Below are 19,616 nucleotides of genomic sequence, written 5' to 3' on the forward strand. Positions count from 1 at the left end.
TATTGCTACTTTTAAATAATAGTATATTGTTTGAGTGGTATACCTTCAGTTTTACTTTTTCCTCTTCCTCTAGCTGAAGTTGAGGAAAAATAGAATGGTAGAACACCTGCACAGACTTTATTTTTAACAAGATAAACCAAGGTACTGACTTTTGTTTCCTCTGTTCCAGGTGTTCCTGCTAAAAGAAAATGACTTGCAAGGGATTAGAATAACAACAAAGTAAGTCTGAGATGTAGAATTTGCTTTAAATACAGCTGCTCATGAAACCATTTTTGGGTAGGGGGATGAAAGTGACACAGTTGCATATCTGCTGATTTCTCACTTTTCTGTGTCTTGCTTACATTGAGTCTTAAACCTGAAACTCCCTGAGGAGAACACAAGAAACCAAAGCGTGACTTTGGCACTACCTGACAAATGTGGCATCTTTTGATTTTTATAGCCAGAATTTCTTGTTTTATTTGAATATTCCACTTAGGACTGATGGATCCAGGTGTCAGCCCTCAATCCACGTGGGCAGTTTTAGCATTACCATTTGACTCTTGCAATACTTTTAGCTCCCTTTTATTTGCTTGATTCATTTGCTTTCTACTCTTACCATTACTTTAATTTCTCACTTGCAAGTTTAATCCAGGACCCTTAGTGTCCTGGCTTTGGCAGTATCCTGTTTTACTGACTTTTTACTTAAGAGTAAAATCACTGGGATTACAGGGAATTTGTGCATTTATTCATTTGGGTGCACACATTGTGGAAGGGGGCTCTTTAGCGTAATTTAGCATTGAGGTTAACAACTTGTGTGTGGATTTGGACAGTTCTCAGTGCTGCTAACAGTATTTTATTCTAAATGCTAGCAAGAGTTCTGTAACTCCAATGCAAGTGTTGTTTCTTTGTCCCTCGTTTCAGTAAAGGTGGATGTGAATGTGTTTTGTGTTCTGATTCTCCAAACACTGAGTAAATCAAAACTGAAGTGGGTGACTGAATCAGTCCAGGTACCAGCAGAGATTAATTTTTTTAGTTTAAGTCTTAAAGTATGAGGTACTGAAATTTAAATGGGACTTCGGTGAAAACTTGTTCTAACAAGACAGCATCTTGATCCAGACCTGAGAGTTGGTTAGGAGAGGAGTAGTCCAGATTTTGGGCAAATGTCGAGAGTTTCGTTATTTGCTGGTAGAGGGAAAGGAAATCCCGCGCTTCAGGGCTGACCCCGGAGCTGTGTGTTTGAAACGGAGGGGGATTTTAGTCTGTGCTTGTATTGCGTCCTGAGGAAAGAGAGGGAAAGGGAACGAGGCAGCGCTGTCTGCCCGTAGTACCGCGGGCGATGGAGCTGAGGGAGGGACGGGCGGAGCCGCCGCTGGCCCGGACTGGCGATGAGGGCAGCGCCGAGCGGAGCCGGGAGCGCGGCCGCGCGTCGCACCCGTTAATTCCGTTGGGCTGAATGAGCGCCGGGGCCGCGTCCGGCCGGTGCCCCCGAGCGCTGCCCGGCGGGGCGGGCTGTCCGTGTGTCGGGCTGTCCGTGCGTCCGCGCCGGTCCCGCCCCCCCGCGGCCGGCACAACAAACCCGCCCCGTCCCGCCCGCGCCGTGCGGCTGTTGCGCGGAGCCGCCCCCGGTCGCGGGGGCCGGGCCGGGCGGCGCTGGCAGCGGGGCCGGGGCGGACATGAGGACCGAGATCTCCACGGCGGCCGCGTTCGTCACCCGCCTCCTGCGGGCCGCCGGCGGGGTCGGCGAGGAGCAGCTGCGGTGCTTCCGCGAGTGCCTGCAGGAGGCGATGCGCGGTGAGTGCCGGGGGCGCGTCCCCTCTTTCCGTCCCCTCTTTCCATCCCTCCCCTGCATCCCTCCCGCATCCCGCGGGGTCCGGCGGAGCGCAGCCCCGCGCAGAAGCTCCTCTTTGTTCCCTCCCGCAGAGCACTACAGGCACCACTGGTTCCCCCTGGTGCCCTCCAAGGGCTCCGGCTACCGCTGCATCAGGATCAACCATAAGATGGACCCCTTGATAGGAAAGGCGGCGGGGATGATCGGACTGAGCCACGAGAGGCTCTTCCAGCTCTTACCCAGTGAATTAACGCTGTGGGTCGACCCCTTCGAAGTGTCCTATCGCATAGGTGAGGACGGGTCTATCTGTGTGCTGTACGAAAGCCCCCAGCCTGGGGGGAAGGCGGCCAAACAGCTGGAGAGCAGGACCAGCTGCAAGGAGGAGTGGAGGATTGGCAGATCCAGCCCTTCCAAGAGTTACAACATGATGACCGTTTCTAGTTAAAAACAACTCTTCCCTGTACGATGTTGTATGTATCCCAACCTCATGGTAAAGTTAGATGTAACTGAGCTTTTTTTTGGTTTTAATTTTTTTTTCACCCTACAGTCATTAAAGTCGTGGTAGTACTGCCAAGTTCTTTGTGGCCAAGGGCTAAATGTATAAAGCAGTTCTTTACACTGCATGTTCCTTTCTGGGCTGTGTCCTGTAAATGCACTGTACAGTTGGTGGATTGTTTTACACATTTATATTTTCGAAATAGTTCTGCGTATTTGTAATAAAAAGCAATATTGTAGCACTCTTTATGATGGGTTTTAGTCAAAACTAGTACTTGCTAAAAAACAATCTCTAATTTGCAGAGCAGTAACACAAAGGGGGGTGGGAAACAGATCTAACAAACTGCACGTAAATCTTTCCAGTGATTTGTCTGCACAGACTTCTCTCAGGGTCATTCAAGTTTGACTGTGAGGCACAAATCACAGATATAACTCTTTATTTTTCCCTTTTCAAAGCATGCTTTTATTTGAGGGCTGGGTTCCATCACACCCCAATATTTTAGCAAAAAGAAATGGGGAATGAATTAGTTGTCTGGCTATTTCTAGTTATGGGAGTAGAAAAATAAAGACGTGCTTAAAATGCTTCTGACTTGTTTTGGTGGTGTGCTTTTGTTTGTTTGGGGTTTTGTTTGTTTTGTTTTTTGTTTTTTTTTCCCCAGGCTCTTAACATTGCTCTCAAAGCTTATTCTGTCTATTTCTAATAATTGCAGAAAGCTTTGTAGTTAAAGAGGTGTAGCAGTGAACATCCATCTTTATTTCAGATCACAACAAAACACTCAGTTTTGGGAAAGCTTGCTGGCTGCCTGTCTTCAGCTGAATAATCTGGGAAGAGCTGGGTGGGTTTTCTGGTACTGAATGGAAGCAAAAGTACTCTTCTAATATTTGATATATTGCAGGAAAAAAAAGCTTGATTTTATAAGGAAATGGAGTTTGGGTTTAAAACTGCAACTTGCACCATGTAGAAAGCTGGAGTGAAAATTATCATCAATGCTGTAACTGCCTTGGCTTTTCTGGAAGGTAAATCCTGCTGTTTCTGGCTTAGAGTTCCTTATTTTTGTCAAGGTCTCTCATACCAGTTGGGTACAAGTTTTAGTGAAGATATCAAACACAGTAGGTTTGATGTAATAACAAAACTTTGTGTTGCTGGTTTATGTGGATACTCTTAGTGTTGATATCCCAGTAAAGGATCTAATTTACAGATATTGTGATTCCTATTCTAAGAAGCAGTGGTTTCTAATTCAGCCATAGAAGGCTGCCTGGCATTGCTGATTTCTGGAGCCTGGTGTTGGAGCACAGTTAACACTTGATGAAAGGGAGCTTTGTCTGGTGTGAGCATGTCAGCAAAAAACCCTCCTTGGGCTAAGTCAATACCATGGTAGGACACAGAGTGAGAGAAGGGGCAAGTCTGGGCAAACTGGAAAGGGCAGAACTCCAGTTCACAAAGAGGTTTTTTCTTTGTTTGCCTTAGAAAAAGCTGTGGCTTGCTTCTTGCTGTTTCCTTATTATCTTGGAGACAAGCTTGTCTAGTGGTATTTGTTTAATCTGGGGGAAATGTAGAGTGCCATTTTCTTAGTAATTAAAACTCTGTAAAAATTGACTGTGTGTTTCTAGTCTATCACTCCTATAAATAAGTTTCTGGGTTACTTTAACAAATGGGTGTTAGAGGTCTGGTGGCAAATTGCCTTTTTATGAGATAAGATTGGAAATCGGTTTTCATGACGTTGTTTTGTTCTCTTGAGGTAGTAACACTTTCCTTTTCCTCTCTGATGAATATTCAGTGTGGGTAATCCTATTTCCTTGGGACCTCTAAGGGATGTATTTGACACATTTGTCAGTAATTGAACAGAATAACTTTAAATCTGCTAAGGGTGAGGTGCCTTCTTTGATTAAATTTCATTTGAAGGGTAATTGGCCTTGCTGCACATTATGTTAACAGCCCACTGGAAAAGATAGGCGTGAAGTCTTTATCTTAACAGGAGGTTTTCCATAGCAGGAGACACTTGAAGTGGAATTGGAGATGACTTGGGAGTCAGGATATGATTTCCAGCTGCTGGGTGTGCTTTGAGGTGAAGGAGGGTACAGCAGGTTCTTCAGTGTCTGTCCATGTGTGAGCAGAGAAGAGCCTGGGTTAACCCAGCCATGATGGATTCTGCTGCTTTTATTGATCCCTCCCTAAGCCATGGGATGTTTCAGATGTTATATAATTGCACATCTCCAGTATCCAATGCTCTCTGTAGGTTTGATGTCTATCAATGAATGGGCACTTTAATGCAAGTTAGGTTTCATGTATTTCAGCTACTGGCATAGAGTTGAAGTGACTCTGCAGACAAACAGGTGGGGGACTGCAGACAAACAGGAGGAGCTGAACAAAACCCACTGAAGCAAAGCAAACACTTGAGCTGCAAGTGAACACCCTGTGATATCTGTGCCATCTAGAGCTGCATTCCATTGCTTTAAAAAACGTCACAGATGTACTGACAGCACAAAAGCAGTTCTGAGGGAATAGCCTGCTTGTAGTAAACCAGGGAGGCAGTTATTTGGAGGAGGAAAGAAAACCAACTTTGTGTTTTCCCTGAAAGGTGCTAAGTTTTGTGTTCTGCTGTTGCAACAAAAAAGGCAAAATCTTAACATCTTTAAAATGACATACTTGTCACACAAGGCTGACCACAAATCATTGGTCATGGCTTAGAACAGACTGGTTTGGATTCTGCAGGTGGGATTAGTGCATACTTGAAGCAGTAACAATACATGGAGAAGAAGCAGTACCTGCTTCTTTGGGTGAGGAGGGGTTAACTAAAGCTGAAATGGTGGGGAAATATTGCATTTGCCTGTTTCTCCAAAATACTCCAAATTAATTACATAACATTTGTCTGAGAGGTAAAACCCACCTGAGACAGAAGGTCCTGCTAGTTTATACAGCCTGACCACTTCTGTACTGCAGTTATGGTGGATCACCCCCTGACTCAATAGCTGGGCCTAAGAGCACAGGGATGAATGTGAATGGTTTTGCTGTGAGAACTTCAGGAGATAAGGGGATTGTCTGTACTTGTTTCAGGTTCTATTACCTTTAGAGCTAGGTGAATTAAAATATGAAATTTTGGATATTTAGGTTTATTTTCTAACCACTGGTCCTCATTTCCTTATCCTCATGATGAAAGGCTTTTTCAGTGTGTAGTACTTTATATTGCCATCAAATTAAGCCTGTTTTTCATATTTAAAGGATTTAAAAGATCAAGCTTTTAAAGTTTGAGCACAAATGATTTTCTTTTAACTGGGATTTACATACAGGCTTTTTGCCAACACTTGTTCCATTTTTAATGTGTGCCTGAGAATGTGTTCCCAGGGAATGAGTGCAGTGAACCAACTGATCCAGATCACTCCATTCCCACCACAATTTGCTGCTCACCAGCACTGACAGTGCTGAGCTTCACTGAGAACAATGCACAACTCCTGACAGAATTGCTAAAATCATGCTCAGATTAACTCATTTTTAATTCCTGTAATGTGTTCCTCACTGTTTTTTTGTCTAGAATGCCACATATTTTAGGTGAAGTAAAAAACCTAAATAATGAGTTTGTGATTTCTCACTCAAAGAACAAATCCCAGGTTTGTTTAGTAGTTTATTGTCCAGTTGGGTTGATTTGCATTAATGAAATTGTTCTCCTTTGAATTATACACTTATGATGAAGTGAATTAATACCTGATAAATTAACCTCCTTTTTACATTTAATCTTGTCTCTTGCAATTATTAGTTGTTAATTTTTTTACATTGGGACACTTACTCTAGAGCAATTTTCTATCTGTTCCCACATACACTGGAAATAGACACTGGGGTCCCAGTGATATCCAAAGGCAGTTCTCTTGGGCATTTTCTAGACTTTGGGTTATGTTTTTCTTTATGAAACCCTAGCATTTATTATTTTATCTGGTCTAGTCATAAGTACATTTCCATTATTTCATTATCCTCGTGCAGTACAAAGTTATCCACATTACCAAATACAGGTAGGCAGTGTTTGCTGATCACTTTGGTAATTTTACCATCTTCCTCTTTTCAGAACTAGAATTCATTTAAGTGCTGATATATCTTAAAAGGTCTTTACCTTTGTGTAACTGGTTTTCTTAGCTATTTGAACCGTGGATTTTCCTCTCCTCTTTTTAGCTTCCTTCAGATTTTTTTCAACTTCACAATAATTTGTATATGTTGGATTTCTTCTGTTCCACCTTGGTTTTCTTTAATTATGACTGAGCATTTGGATTTAATTTAACTTGTGCCTCCCATTGTCTCAGTGTAGCAGCCCTCAGGCTTCACTTTGGCTGTGTGTGATTCTCCAGGCTGATCCACGTTGCCATGGCAGAGTGGGAAGTTTTGTATTCTTGGGTAATAGAGGTGTGCTGATTTCTGACTTATAAAGTTGATACTTATAAATTATTTTTCTCATGGTTCCAGAGTCACTCTTAGTAATATCTAACCTATAGGAGTAATAGACTTATTTATTTTCATGGTTTTCTTGCTGGGGAGTGAATTTATTCCAGTAATAAAAAGTGATATCTTGCCTTCTGTTAGAAGGCTATGTAAAATTTTCATTGAGAAGTAAACTGCTGATTTTAGTTTGTAATTTGGGTAACTTTGGAGGGCAATGTATTTTGAGATGGAATTGCATGGAAGGATCTTTCATCTGTTTGGGAGATTCAGTTGCCCCTGGTTTGCAATCAGCAGGACAATCAACATCTAGAAAGTGTGGGGAGGCAATGAGAGGGCAAATTAAATTGTGATTTGTGACCACCTTGCTACGATCACTGCTTTAAACTACTGGGCTCTGGATTATTGATGGTAATATTTCCATAGCCTCGTTAGCTGTTATGTAGGATGAGTTATTGTTCACTGTGGTTCTTAAAAATCCAAAGAAATAAAAGCTGGAAAAGACAATAAATGTCTGTTCAGCTAAACTAAACAGCAAATCAGTCTTAAGTCACTGAAAGACAAAGCTGCAAATATCTGTCTTGATAAAATAATTTCAAAACAGAGAAAGAAGAAGAAATATTCAATCATCAAAATGTTTGATAACGTTTCATGCAAACCTCTAGTGCTAAATAAATACCTATCTTAGAGAAATAAGTATATAATCCTGGAGATATGCCAGGTATGAAAGTTCATCTCAGAAACAAAACACATTTTTAAAAGAAAAATGCATATAGAAAAGTAAATTCAGTCTTTGTAGATGCTATGATGCAGCTCGTTTCAATATGAACTTTTTAGAGGGTGAATTCTTACCAACTTTATTTGCAGTTGAGTAGTAGTGAGTACAGTGAATTTGATAAAGCAGTTTTTACTGTAGAGCTGTTGTGCCTGCAGGATGATGTTTGGGGTGAGGCAAACTGGGCCTAAATTGATTGTTTCAATGATCAGTTAGTAACTTTGGCCTCGGATGACTGATGTTACTTGTGGAACTCCCAGGATTTTCTGCTACGTGAATGGAGAAATGAACAAACACAAGAAACTGAGGAAAAAGAAAACACTTCATGATCTGTCTGGGCCCTGGCTGCTGCAGCACTTCTGGGCAGTCAGAAGAGAATCCTGCACAGAAGCAAGGTTGTTGTATCCTCAAACTACTAAACTTCATTTTACACTGAGTGCCACCAGGGAACTTGCTTTCCTCCACTGGGACTCTGAGGAGGGAAAGGAACTTGCCTGTTATTTATAAACATTTAGAATATTTGCAAATATTTACAATTTTATTTAGAATATTACAAATATTTACAAATACTTACAAATTGCATCACTTACAAGACCTAAACTTTATTTAGCATGCTGGTGATTAAAACACTAATGAGAATTCCTAGTGTTGTGCATTTTTAGATGCAATTCTGCTTTAATAACTGTACCTATCTATGATAGAAATAGGCAAACACTTTGCACTACTCCCCTACATAATACTTATACAGCATCATTAGCATCAAAACAACCTTCTGTGAATGTTTCTGTTGCAAATGTGCAGCCTGAGGGTTAAATTTGCATAAAGACACATGTAGGAGTGATGGAAAAGAACATAAACTACTACAGTGCTTTGGCTTTTATATATTCTTGGAATGGATTACTACAAAAGCTGACCCCTTAGACTTGTCTTATCTCACTCTGTGAATCGGGATTATCAAGAATAAATGGGAGCAGAATTCTCATAATGTGTATGATGAGATAATGTTTTATTTAGGGCTCAAAATAATGTATTACTCATACAACTCCTCTCTTCTGGGAAGTGTGCTGGGCTTTTTCTGGATATACCAGAGGTCACATCTCTCCTGACTGCATGTTAAGGGATGATGCCAGAGTTTTGGAAGTGAATTTTTCCTGTGGATAGGAAAAAGATGCACAAATGTTCTGGGAGAGGGTTGTTGTGTTCTTTTTGCCTCACAGCATGATAGGCTGACACAGAAACCATTGGATATTTTGATGTGGCTTGTGAGCTAATTTTTGAATTGATGTGTGCATGCTAAGTCACCAGTTAAGAGTAATTAAATGTGTACTTGAATTTAGTAGAAGTGCTGAACATTTGATGTGGAATTAGGTATTTTGATGGATGGAGGTTTTGCTGAACAAAATTAATTCAGAGTCATGAACTGTGATATTTATGCAAGACTTGATTTTGTCACTAGTCTTTTCACTGATGTTTAGCTCATGTCTCTGACAGGTCTTTTTCAATGACTCAGTGCTATGTGTTTTAAGTTGTTGTTCTGTAGGAGTTGGTGGAATTCCTCCTGTGTTCAGCATTAAAAGCCTTTTGGCTCAGGGCTGGATGAACACTTGAGGCATTTGCACTGTTTAATGGAGCCCTGTGTTAGATTCATAGAGCTGCTTCCAATTGCTGAAGGATCAAATGAAAATTTAATTGTAGCTGAAACCTGAGCTGTTCTGTGAGTCACCTCAGCAGAAAGGAGAATAATTTATCAGTGTTGTGTCACAACTGTATGTGTGCACCATATGGCTTGATGGTGGATTCAGGGAAGCTGTGTGTGTGACTTCTAAATATTTCTTTTTCTTTAATATTGATTATTTTTCTAAATGATTCTTATTCTAAATTTCTAATTTCTAAAACACTGGACATTGAACATCCCCAAAGGGCTTTATTTTAGCTGTGATCCAGAGGGGGCTGTCTCAGTTTGTGACTAGAAATCAGCAGAAAAGCCCATACCAAGGCTTGTTGTCCTTTCCTCTTCCCTGCTTCTCTTTCAGAATCTGTCTTTCACATATTCTTTTCTCATTAAATTGTTAAACGTTTGTATCAACATAAAATGGAGAGAAATTGATGTTTGTTTATTGGCAGACAGCACAGCTTGACAATGAATTGGGCAGTAACCATCCCTGGATAAAGAGGGAAGGAGAATGCAGTGCTTCCATGAGGGATTTCTTTCCAGCCTTATCACAGCTCCTGTTCTTGTAACCAGACTAGTCAGTGTAACTCTATATTGCAGTGAGCCTTTGTGCTCTAACTGGCACCAGGATTTTAAATGGCCTGGGAGCTCCTTTTGTAAAGAGAATTCTCTGTCCCACTATCACTTCACAGGGAACTGTGGCTGGGAATACTGAAATCTGGTATCAGCTGTGTTAACTATGTGGGGGCAAACAACTATGCTTCTGAAAAAGCTTACCTGTAACATATTCAGCATATCAGACAGCATCTTAACTACTACTGACATCCTTTTTTTTCATATACCTTCTGCTAATCACTTTTAGAACACTTGGGATTTTACAGCATTTTTTTCCTTTGGTGGTTACTTCAATATTTCTGAAGATTGGATTTTTGGGGGAGTGACAGTGCTGGCTTATTGTTCTTTTTGTAACTTGTCTCCCAGTGTGGGTCACTGCTTGTAAACTAAATATTTCATGTGTGGCTGTGGTGAATTATTTCCACTGCTTCAGGCACATAATAAGACAAATTAAAGCTGGAGTTCCATTTTCAGCATCTCAGTTTTATACCTATTTACAGCTAGTTTTATTCTTGTTTAAAACTGCCAATGAAATAGGAGCCCTAAAATATATTGTTAAACTGTGACACCAGTAAGTATTCTTCATTTATGCTGTTGGCTCCTGTTTCATGCCTAATTTGTAATTGCAAACCCTTTCCCCCCCCCGAGTGCATGCTGATGTCTTTAATTGGCATTTGTTTATTTTTGTTTGAAAATCACTGAGTGTTTTTCCTTCCTTCTGTTCTCCCTAAATTTGCAAGCACTGTTTTCACTATGGAATTCATGTGGATACAGCCAAACTGTTCTCTAGTTTTTTCCAATATTCTTCTTTCCTGTGTGTGCCACATCAGTGATGGCTCTCACCTCATTCCACCAACATTTTCCAGTAGCTGCTGAGTGTTTTCCCTGTTTCAGAGGAATGGGACCCCTGTCACCCAAGAGACACTGTGAAAGGCAGGTCACCATTTACAGCTGTGCTCCTGTGTTCTGACAGACCTTTCACTGTGCTGCAGAAAAACAAAGGAACAGAAAAGCTTGTATGCCAAACCTGAAGGTAGTTGCCCCCTTTAGAAAAGGACAAGGCTGACCTTTTTAATGATTAAGAGTCTTAGATTTTTTTTTCCTACCCTTGTGGTTTATTTATGGACCTGTTATTTGCATCTTTCTTTATACTTTTTGGAAAAGAGACTATTTTTTATATGTCTATGTCCACTTGGTGCCTTTGTGGCCATCTCCATATAAAACCAAATGAAGCAGTAGGTTTGTGTTCTTTCTATCATGTGTTACATAAACTCCCCTACTCCTAAAAGTAAAAGGGTTCTTGTGCATTTGTTTTAATTGAAATGACTAATCAGTAACACTTCCTTTACTTCAGACATCTTATTTGAAAATTGATTTAGGAAATCACTGGCTGAGTAGTGGTTACTTTTGCTAAAGGTAAATATTTGTTAGAACCAAATATTCTAGTTTGTTTCTGCAAGAGTTAAAAACTAAAATATACGTGAAACCAAATGGGTATTTCAAGTTGGCAGTAATGTGAAGGAGTGGGCCTCAAACTTTGATAGCAAGAAATAACAATTCCCTTTATATCCTGCACCATGGTTCAAAAGGACAATATTGTGAAAGTTGGCTACCATTTCACTTTATTCCTAACATGTACATGGGTGTGCCTATTCTGAAGCTCTTGTGAATATCATCAAGATCTTGTAAAGCTCATCTATGTACAGGGATAACCAAAAACCTCTAAGCTACAACTGTCCTGGTAGAACATAGTACAGCAAGAATGCTCCAGCAGGAAGGAAATTATAGCTCTTATTTATAGAAATAAAATGCAGCATCTCTGGTTATGAAATAAAGCCTCACTTCCCAAATCTACTGCTGTTAAAGGGAAATTCCTGATAGATCAAAGTCTTTACGTGTTTTTGTTTGTTTGTTTGTTTTTTTCCAGTGAGGTCTTTGCTCTGTCCCAGTGTTCCAATGGTCTCTTGTCTCAGTGAAGAGATAATGCATGAGCAGGATTATTTGGCATTCCACCAAAACATGCTGCAAAATACCCCCTGTGGGAGGAACCCGGAGTGGTGAAATGATGCCTGTGGGCACGTGAGGGGAGTGAGGGCACAAGATGGGAAATTAAGGCTTCTCTCAAAATTCAGGAGAGCCCTTGGTAAATGTTCACAGAGTGGAAGAAAATGCATTTGGGGGAAGGCTAAAAGCTTAGAGGAGAAAGAAAATCTGTATCTTTGTCCTTTGCTCTGAATGATCATAGAGTGATCCTTGTACAAGGATCTTGTTATAAATATTTTTTCCACCTCTCAGGGAGGCTGAGTTGTCCAGGAAGGTCAATATATGTACAACTGTACAGAGAACAGGTAAGTTCTAGTTAGGCTCCTTTTCTGAGTAATTTTTGTGAGCAATTTCTAGTGAGCCAGGTTTTGGCAGATAACATGGTTATTCTGAAGTGGCATTTTGTCCCTTTGAGTCTATGTGAATCTCATCTCCTCTATAGCCTCTTTATGCAATTTTGGTTTAGTGCTGTGTCCTTGATAAAGAATAGTTGTGGTACGATTTTCATATAGTGGTAAGTTATGTTCTAGGACTAAACTCAGAAATGCAATTTGCTTAAAAAAAACCCCAAAAAACAACAGTTCAGGCTTAGGACCTTTGATATTCTGCACCTTTCTCGTATTATTTGCTTTTGTCTTCCTTTCTTCTACTTTTTGACTGCAGCTTTACACTGTAATCCTCAACTCCTATTTTAAGTTTTTCCTTTTATTATTTTCCATTGACTTTGAACCTCTTCTGGTGCATTGAGACTAAAAAGACAGCAAAAAAATACATCCTTAAGCTCAGGGTGACCTGCTATTCCACACTAATTTCTTCATTATTGTTTCAATGCTAAAGCTTTTTATTAAAAAGTTCAATAAGATAAATTGGCATATTTTTCAATAATTTCATTTAAGAAGGCTTTTTAAAAATTTTAAACAAACAACAAAATGTCCATCAAACACTTCTGTTTGAAACAAGTAGTGCCATGGAATAGCTGATTTAGGAACACTGTGCAGCTTCAGTAAAATTACAAGAAACTTAAATAATGGGAAGCTTTTGAGCAATCTCTTTAGATGTGTCTGTCTGTATTGACAACCAGGAGCCAGAAAGGAGATTCAGAGCTGCTCCTTTCACTGAATTACCTGGGATTTCCACTCATATGAGGAGTGTGTGCAAATGGCTTTGCTACTGAAAAACAAACAAACAACCCCAAGTTTCAATCCTGTAGATTTTATTCTGTGAGATTTGGGAGATGTACATGGAGAGGAAAAATAAAATAATGCACCTGACAGTGTCTCCTTAAACCAGCAGATGAGGCTGTTTCCTATTTTATCTATTTTGCAACACTGTAAACCCCTGGAAACCTGTAACTGCAATTAAATGCCTGTATCCAGGGTTGATTTGGTAAATGGAAATGCCTCCCCTTGCCTTTCTTTTTTTCAGTATAACACAGTATGAACACAGTTCAGAAGCAGCTATCCAGTGGATCATCAAGGTATATCTTTTTAATCTATAAATTCCTCCCAGATGGATTGGTACCTTTCAAGGTGCCAAGCTTTGGGTGAGATGTAGAATTTGATCCAGAATTTATGCTCACTCAATCATCTTAAATTTAATTCCCTGTTAAAAAGCTTGACCTGAGAGATCTGTGTGTGTGCATATATAAATATTCCCACTGACATGAAGCAAAAGGATAAATATGAGTAATGATTACACAAGTGAGATGCCATCATAAAGTTTTTAATTGCAAAGGTCATTGCTCTTGTTATTGGCAGACATCAGTCAGAGAGCTCTCATAATCACCTGTTAAGTATGCACTTCATTCCACCTTAATCAAGAGAGTTGTGGATTGTCACCTTTGAAATAGCTGTTTTAAATCAATAAAGTTTAGTGGAATGTGTTATCACTGATCCTCTGATGGCGCAGTTCCCTTCAATTCTCTTTTATAACCTGGGTAGATGGAGCAGTGAGGCCATGGGAGAACTCAAATTCATGTGTTCTTCTGGGGGAGAAAGAAAGAAAAAAACAATGCAAACCCCTCTGTCAGTAACAGCTCCTGTGCTGCTGAATGAACCATAATTCTCTCTCCCAAAATATTTCCTCCCTGTTGTGCTCTCGGCTGCTTTCTCAGAGCACACCCAGAGCTATCTGTTCCTTCTGTGTTCTCTCCTTTCCTTGGAAGGGCCCCGTGTTTGCCCTGCCCGGAGGCTCAGCAGCTGCTCAAAGTGCAGTTTCACAATCGCTCTGTGCTCGGAGAGGCAGCTGCCGGCAGAACGGCAAAGCCTGCGCTCCTCTTCCTCCTCCAGGGAGGGCTGGAGCACTCGTGTGGCTGTGCCCTGTCACGCTGCTTTGCTGAGTCAAAATAATGAGTCAAATAAACAACTTTCTGGGAAAAATCCCACCAGGGAAAACTCAGCCATTCATTCGATGAATAATCAAATGAGGTGACTCATGAGTGTGACTCTGAGGTGACTCATGGGTGTCCGTGTGACGAGGGTGATGTGAGAGAGGCATGGGAATACATGGCCGGATGGGAATGGAGAACAAGATCACCCTTTTGAGAGTCCTTAATGTTTATTTGTTATCTCTGCTTGGGAACTGCATTACATCTGGGTTCATGTCATGGACATGACAGATAATGTCAGGCTTAGAATTTGAGGTGTCTCTTGGCTATTTATCACTTCTGCTTATTGGGATCAATCATGACAAATCCAGTGAATTGGTTCTTCAAGGGAGCTGGTCGGGGGAACATTGAATTTTATGATGCCATTTGCATAATGAGATCACTCCAAAGTTATTAACACTACAGTGCTAATAAAAATAATAAAAACAATCTACAGTGCATATGGATTGAAGCATATGCATCTCTATCTTTGAAAGTATTCAATAGCTGTGCCAAGGAACATAAATCTGAATTTCTCAGTAAGTACAAAAGAAACTGATGCCCAGTGTGTCTGTACCATTCTATATCTTGCTGTTTGGTGTTTTCCATCTATGATAGATTGGTGTTTCTGGGTATAAACTGAAATGTTAAGATGTGACCAGTTTACACATAAATTAGTAATTTATCTTCAGGAGACCTTGTACTCAGTGAACTGAAAGTTCTGATGGGGAAGGTTTCAAGGTTTCCTCCAGAAATGTTGCCAAATGATGGCGATTTAGCTGAAAACCAGGTTAATCCACACATTCTCTTCCCTGTTTAAAGAGAAGGTCTTTTGACACAAGTAAAAAGAAAAAGTTGAATGCTGTCCTTAAACCATTAACAGGTCCAAGGGCTGGGCACAAGGCTGGGGAATATTTGTGATAGGACACAATAAATGTTTTCACAGGAGCAGTTGGGAGAGACGTTTGATGGTGAGCAAACAGTGCAACATTGACAGCAAGTACCTGCACTGAGGAGTGTTGGCCTGGCCTGAAAGCACCACAAGTCCTGTGGCTACCTGAGTTCTGTCCAGGCTACAGAAGTGATCTGCATTCACCTCTTTATGAAGAGTATTTTGATGTTTAGTTGCTGGTACGTCCTTTAATATGTCCTTAAATATGTCCTTTTAGGCAAGGCCTAAAAGCTCTTTATCCCTTCATCTTTCCTTCCTTGCCTGCAGATTAGAGGCTGGAAAAACAAACTTTAAGGAGGTGCTTAGATGGGGTTGGTCTTGTCCCTTTCTGCCTTAATACCCTGTCAAAGCTACTAGAATTTCACCATAGTTTTTTTTTGCTTTAATGACCTCCTACAGTTTATCATGTTTTCTCTTACCAATCAAAAAAAAAAAAAATCAGAACACCTTTTTTCATTTGTTTGTGTTTTGGGTTATGTCCCACTGGTAAGTAGTTGATTTTCTTTTCAATAAATGTACAGGCCTCCTGTGTACAGGAAATGTTTTTTAATTGTCTTGTCTCCGTGTAAAAAATATTGTCTGTCCTGGAAATCCTTTGAAGTTATACAGTACAGAGTTCTTCTTTATGCTGTGTCTATAACTTTATAACTCTCTCAGACTGTATGCAGCAATAAAGTTCTTGATAGTTATAATGTCTGTTTATCCATATCTGTGGTAAGTTTGTGCAAGCTCTTATCTGCTAACAACATAGATGTGGGTTTATCTTTATTCAGATAAAGTCACCTTTCCTGTTACTTACAGCCTTATTCCTGAAGCCATGACTTCCTTTATTTCTCCAATATTTTACTGTGGTTCAAAGCACTACATATGCTTTCTAAAAAAAGCCACCAAATGACACACTGCAGTCCTATTGTAATCTGTTTTTCTTTGTAGGGTCAGTGATTCTTAGTCAGTGTGAGATGGTGAAATAACAGTTGGAGCATGAAATTTCCTGCACTTCTAGTATGTGTGTGAAATTATGTAGAAAAACCAGGGATTCGAGAAATAACAGCGGCATGGTGCAGCCTGATATGAGAAAAATGGCAAAGCTTGAACATTTGAATGATGTGAGTTACATAAGTATATTTTATTTCTGCTGGTCTGAGTAAAATATAAGTAGGAAACTCAATCCTATTTCAGCAGAATTCTATCTTTTGAAACTGAAAATGGTGCAGTAATTTAAAACAAATAGTAATGGTACTTTGTAGTGCAATTTCACTATTGCATTATCAAGTCCATTTAATATTTTTGGACTCATTGCCTTGAATTTGTGATTTTTAAACCTGATTTCTCCAGGCAGATGTTTCTAGGTCACAGGATAGGATATTTTGTATCATGATTATTCTTTTCATAAAGAACAAAATATCCTTTCTTTTATACAGAAGCCTCTTTCCTTTTAGGAACCAGGAGAATTAAGATGTACCTATTATAGCAAAAATCCTTCTCATGAGCTTACAAGACCTTTGTATTATTGGCACCCAATTTTATCATGACTCTCAGGTAATGCTATTTTTTTCCCCTCAGATGTGGATTTAATGAACTTTTTATAGCAAAGAATATTAACATTAAATACTTGCCTGATACTTTTTTTGCTTCTCAAAGTGAATATGTGAACTGTCGACTGTTCAATTTCATTCTCATTCCCTGATGAATTTACAAATTGCAAAAGATGGCAAATGAGAGTCCAGTGTTGATGGCTTCCCAATACCAAAGTATCCCAAGAAACAGGGATTGTGCCATAAAGCACAATGCAGTTACAGCTCTCTGAGGAAAAGAGATTTCAGGCTCTTCTGACTCCTTCAAACAGCAAAAAAGAGCTGCTGAGGGGATGAAGTGGGGGCTGGAGAACTGAAGGTACTCTTACATTATGCATTCCTGCTGCAGTTTTAAACTCCTTTATTTACATACTGAAAGACCACAGGATACCTGGCCATCTGCTGAGATCCCTGGGTGGGTGTTGCAGGTCACTGAGCTGTGTGCAGACCTCAAGGCGCCTAATTAAAACCCATCCAGGTGTGTCTACACCAGCTGTAGTTGCACCACCTGACAGGGGAATTCCAGTTGAGCAATACCTGAATGGCATTAATGGCACCAAAGCTTCTGATAGTTCAGTCCAAGCACGTTGTAGATAATACCTGGAATGAGTAATAAGACCTGATAATGCAGGGAGAAATAACATGTGTTAAATAGGCTTTTTTCCCTCCAGGTTTAAGTTTCACCTGTGTGTTTTCAGAGCACTGCCTCAAATTGCCCAAGTGGCAGTTCTGCACCCTGGAATGCTGGAGGAAGAGGAGGGGAGGGAAGTGCCTTGCTGGAGAGAAGGAGTGTGTTCAAACTTGGTGTCCTCAGTGTTGTTTACCTGTGCACTCAAACATCCACTTAGTTTTTAACTCTGTAAGTGAGCACTTTTCAGAACTATGAAAGAATGTGCTGTGCTAGAGTTCCTTTTAAAATTGAGACAAATTAGTTTTGCCATTGCAAGACAACACATTGGTATTATTTCCCTATGCATTTCTTGGTGTAGGCCTAATAAGTGTTCAAATACTATTTCCCTGAAGTACAGTTATTTTTTAATGATAGTATGATAAATACCACAGTCTTACAGTCCTGAGTGAAACTTCTTAATAACACTCTTAAAAGACAGAATAGTATGGTTAATCCTGTATTTTAGATATGCATTTCTAGTAACACAGCATAGAGAAACTTTGCAAACACAGATGACAGAAGCCTACTTTAAAGAAATTACTGTCATTATTTTCATCTTTATCAAATGGTCAAAGGAGCAAGATTCATTTTTCATGTAGGCATGTATAGTATACTAAAAAAGGAAAAATTATTGTTAGTATTTTAGCACATATTTTGTTTAACTCCTGTTTTTTTAAGTTTAGTGAAATTGGATGATATGTTTAATTACACCACACATTTAAAAAAAAAGATCAGTGACTCATTGCAGATTTATGCAAGTTTTATTTTCAGCGTTCTAAGTACATCTTCTCTCTGCATAAAAAAAAGGTACTGTTTACTTCACTTTGACTTTGTTTTGAAAAGCTACAATAGAGAGTCAAGTACTATCCAAATTATACAAATGTTCATTATACAGAGGAAAGCTTCTGAGTATTAATTACCTCTTTTTGTGCCAGCCTGGCCCGTCATGAAGAGCCTTGTGAGGACACAGGAAAGAAAAGGGGGAATTTCAGAGAGCCCTTAGAGATTGTTTTAAAATGGTCATTGAAGGGTAAGTTTCACTGCTTGTGGTCAAAACTCATAGTCATAAAAATTACTGGATTAAGGGTTCTAGAGTTTAATCCTGTATTTGTGATAGGGAGTTTGGATCTTTAGATTGTTTTCTATTTATTGTGAATCATGTATGTGTATATTCATACTTGGGAAAACAGCTTAGTGTTTAATTTTAAAAGAATGTTACACAGATGTTCATCTTTCTGCTTCTAACATTGGGTATTGGAATGACTTGGTATATTGGAGCACAAGGCTAATTACACAGACACTTGACTGCAAGAGAAAACATCTGTAGAACTCAAACCAGCGTAACTGGAAACTGGAGCTGAACAGACATTGCAAGGACTGCCCGGGGGGATGATGGAGTCACTGGAGGTGTTTAAGGAAAGACTGGATGTGGCACTTAGTGCCGGGTTTAAAGGTGGTGACTGGTTGTAAGTTGGACTTGATGGTCTTGGAGATGTTTTCCAGCCTAATTGATTCTGTGGAACGCAATCCCGAAGGGGTCAAATCCTGCCCTATGTTGGGTGCTGGACCATGCACAGAGCCTCTGCCCGAGCTCACGCTCCACACAGTGAGCACATTGTGTGTGCATCCCACACCGCAGAACACTCAGAGCTGGAGGGACCCATCGGGATCAGAGTCCAGCTCCTGGACAGCCCCAGATCCCACCCTGTCCCTGAGAGCAGTGTCCAAACCCTGCGTGAGCTCTGTCAGCTCGGGGCTGTCACTGAGGGGAGCCTGTTCAGTGCCCGACCCCGCTCTGGGTGCGTTCCTGACAAAGATGAGGTCTCTCCGCAGTCTCCTTCTCTCCGGGCTGAACAAACCAAGTGCCCTCTGCTGTTCCTCACAAGCCTTTCCCTCCCGGTCTTTCTGCATCCTTCAGATGCTCTCCAACAGCTTAGTCCCTTTTTTTACGGTGTGGTGCCCAAAACTACACACAGGACTGAAGGTGAGAGCACTGCAGAGCAGTGCGGGGCCATCCCCTCCTTTGACCGGCCGTTCCCGGAGGTAGAAGATCCTTTTCCGCCGCCGGCTCTGCCCGGGCGGCGCCTGAGGGCTCCCGCTGCCCCGGCGGCGCTGCCCGGCCCCGCCATGGCGGCCCCGGCGGCGCTGCCCGGCTCCAAGATGGCGGCGGCGGCGGGCGGGACTTCCCGCGGCCGAGGGCGGGTGGCGCAGCCGCGATGGTGGCGGCG

The 19,616-nt window shown here is 40.8% G+C and overlaps 1 protein-coding gene across 1 annotated transcript; it reads left to right on the top strand.

Moving 5' to 3' along the window:
• The first annotated feature begins 1,605 nt into the window (after positions 1–1,605).
• On the top strand, positions 1,606–2,891 carry LOC136561628 (protein BTG1-like). The gene is made up of 2 exons (XM_066558012.1): positions 1,606–1,770; positions 1,900–2,891. The coding sequence occupies exons 1-2, from the start codon at positions 1,653–1,655 to the stop codon at positions 2,250–2,252; spliced, it is 471 nt and encodes a 156-aa protein (XP_066414109.1). The 5' UTR covers positions 1,606–1,652; the 3' UTR covers positions 2,253–2,891.
• Positions 2,892–19,616: the final 16,725 nt, after the last annotated feature.

This window comes from Molothrus aeneus, chromosome 12 (genome assembly GCF_037042795.1).
Source record: "Molothrus aeneus isolate 106 chromosome 12, BPBGC_Maene_1.0, whole genome shotgun sequence".
NCBI lineage: Eukaryota > Metazoa > Chordata > Aves > Passeriformes > Icteridae > Molothrus > Molothrus aeneus.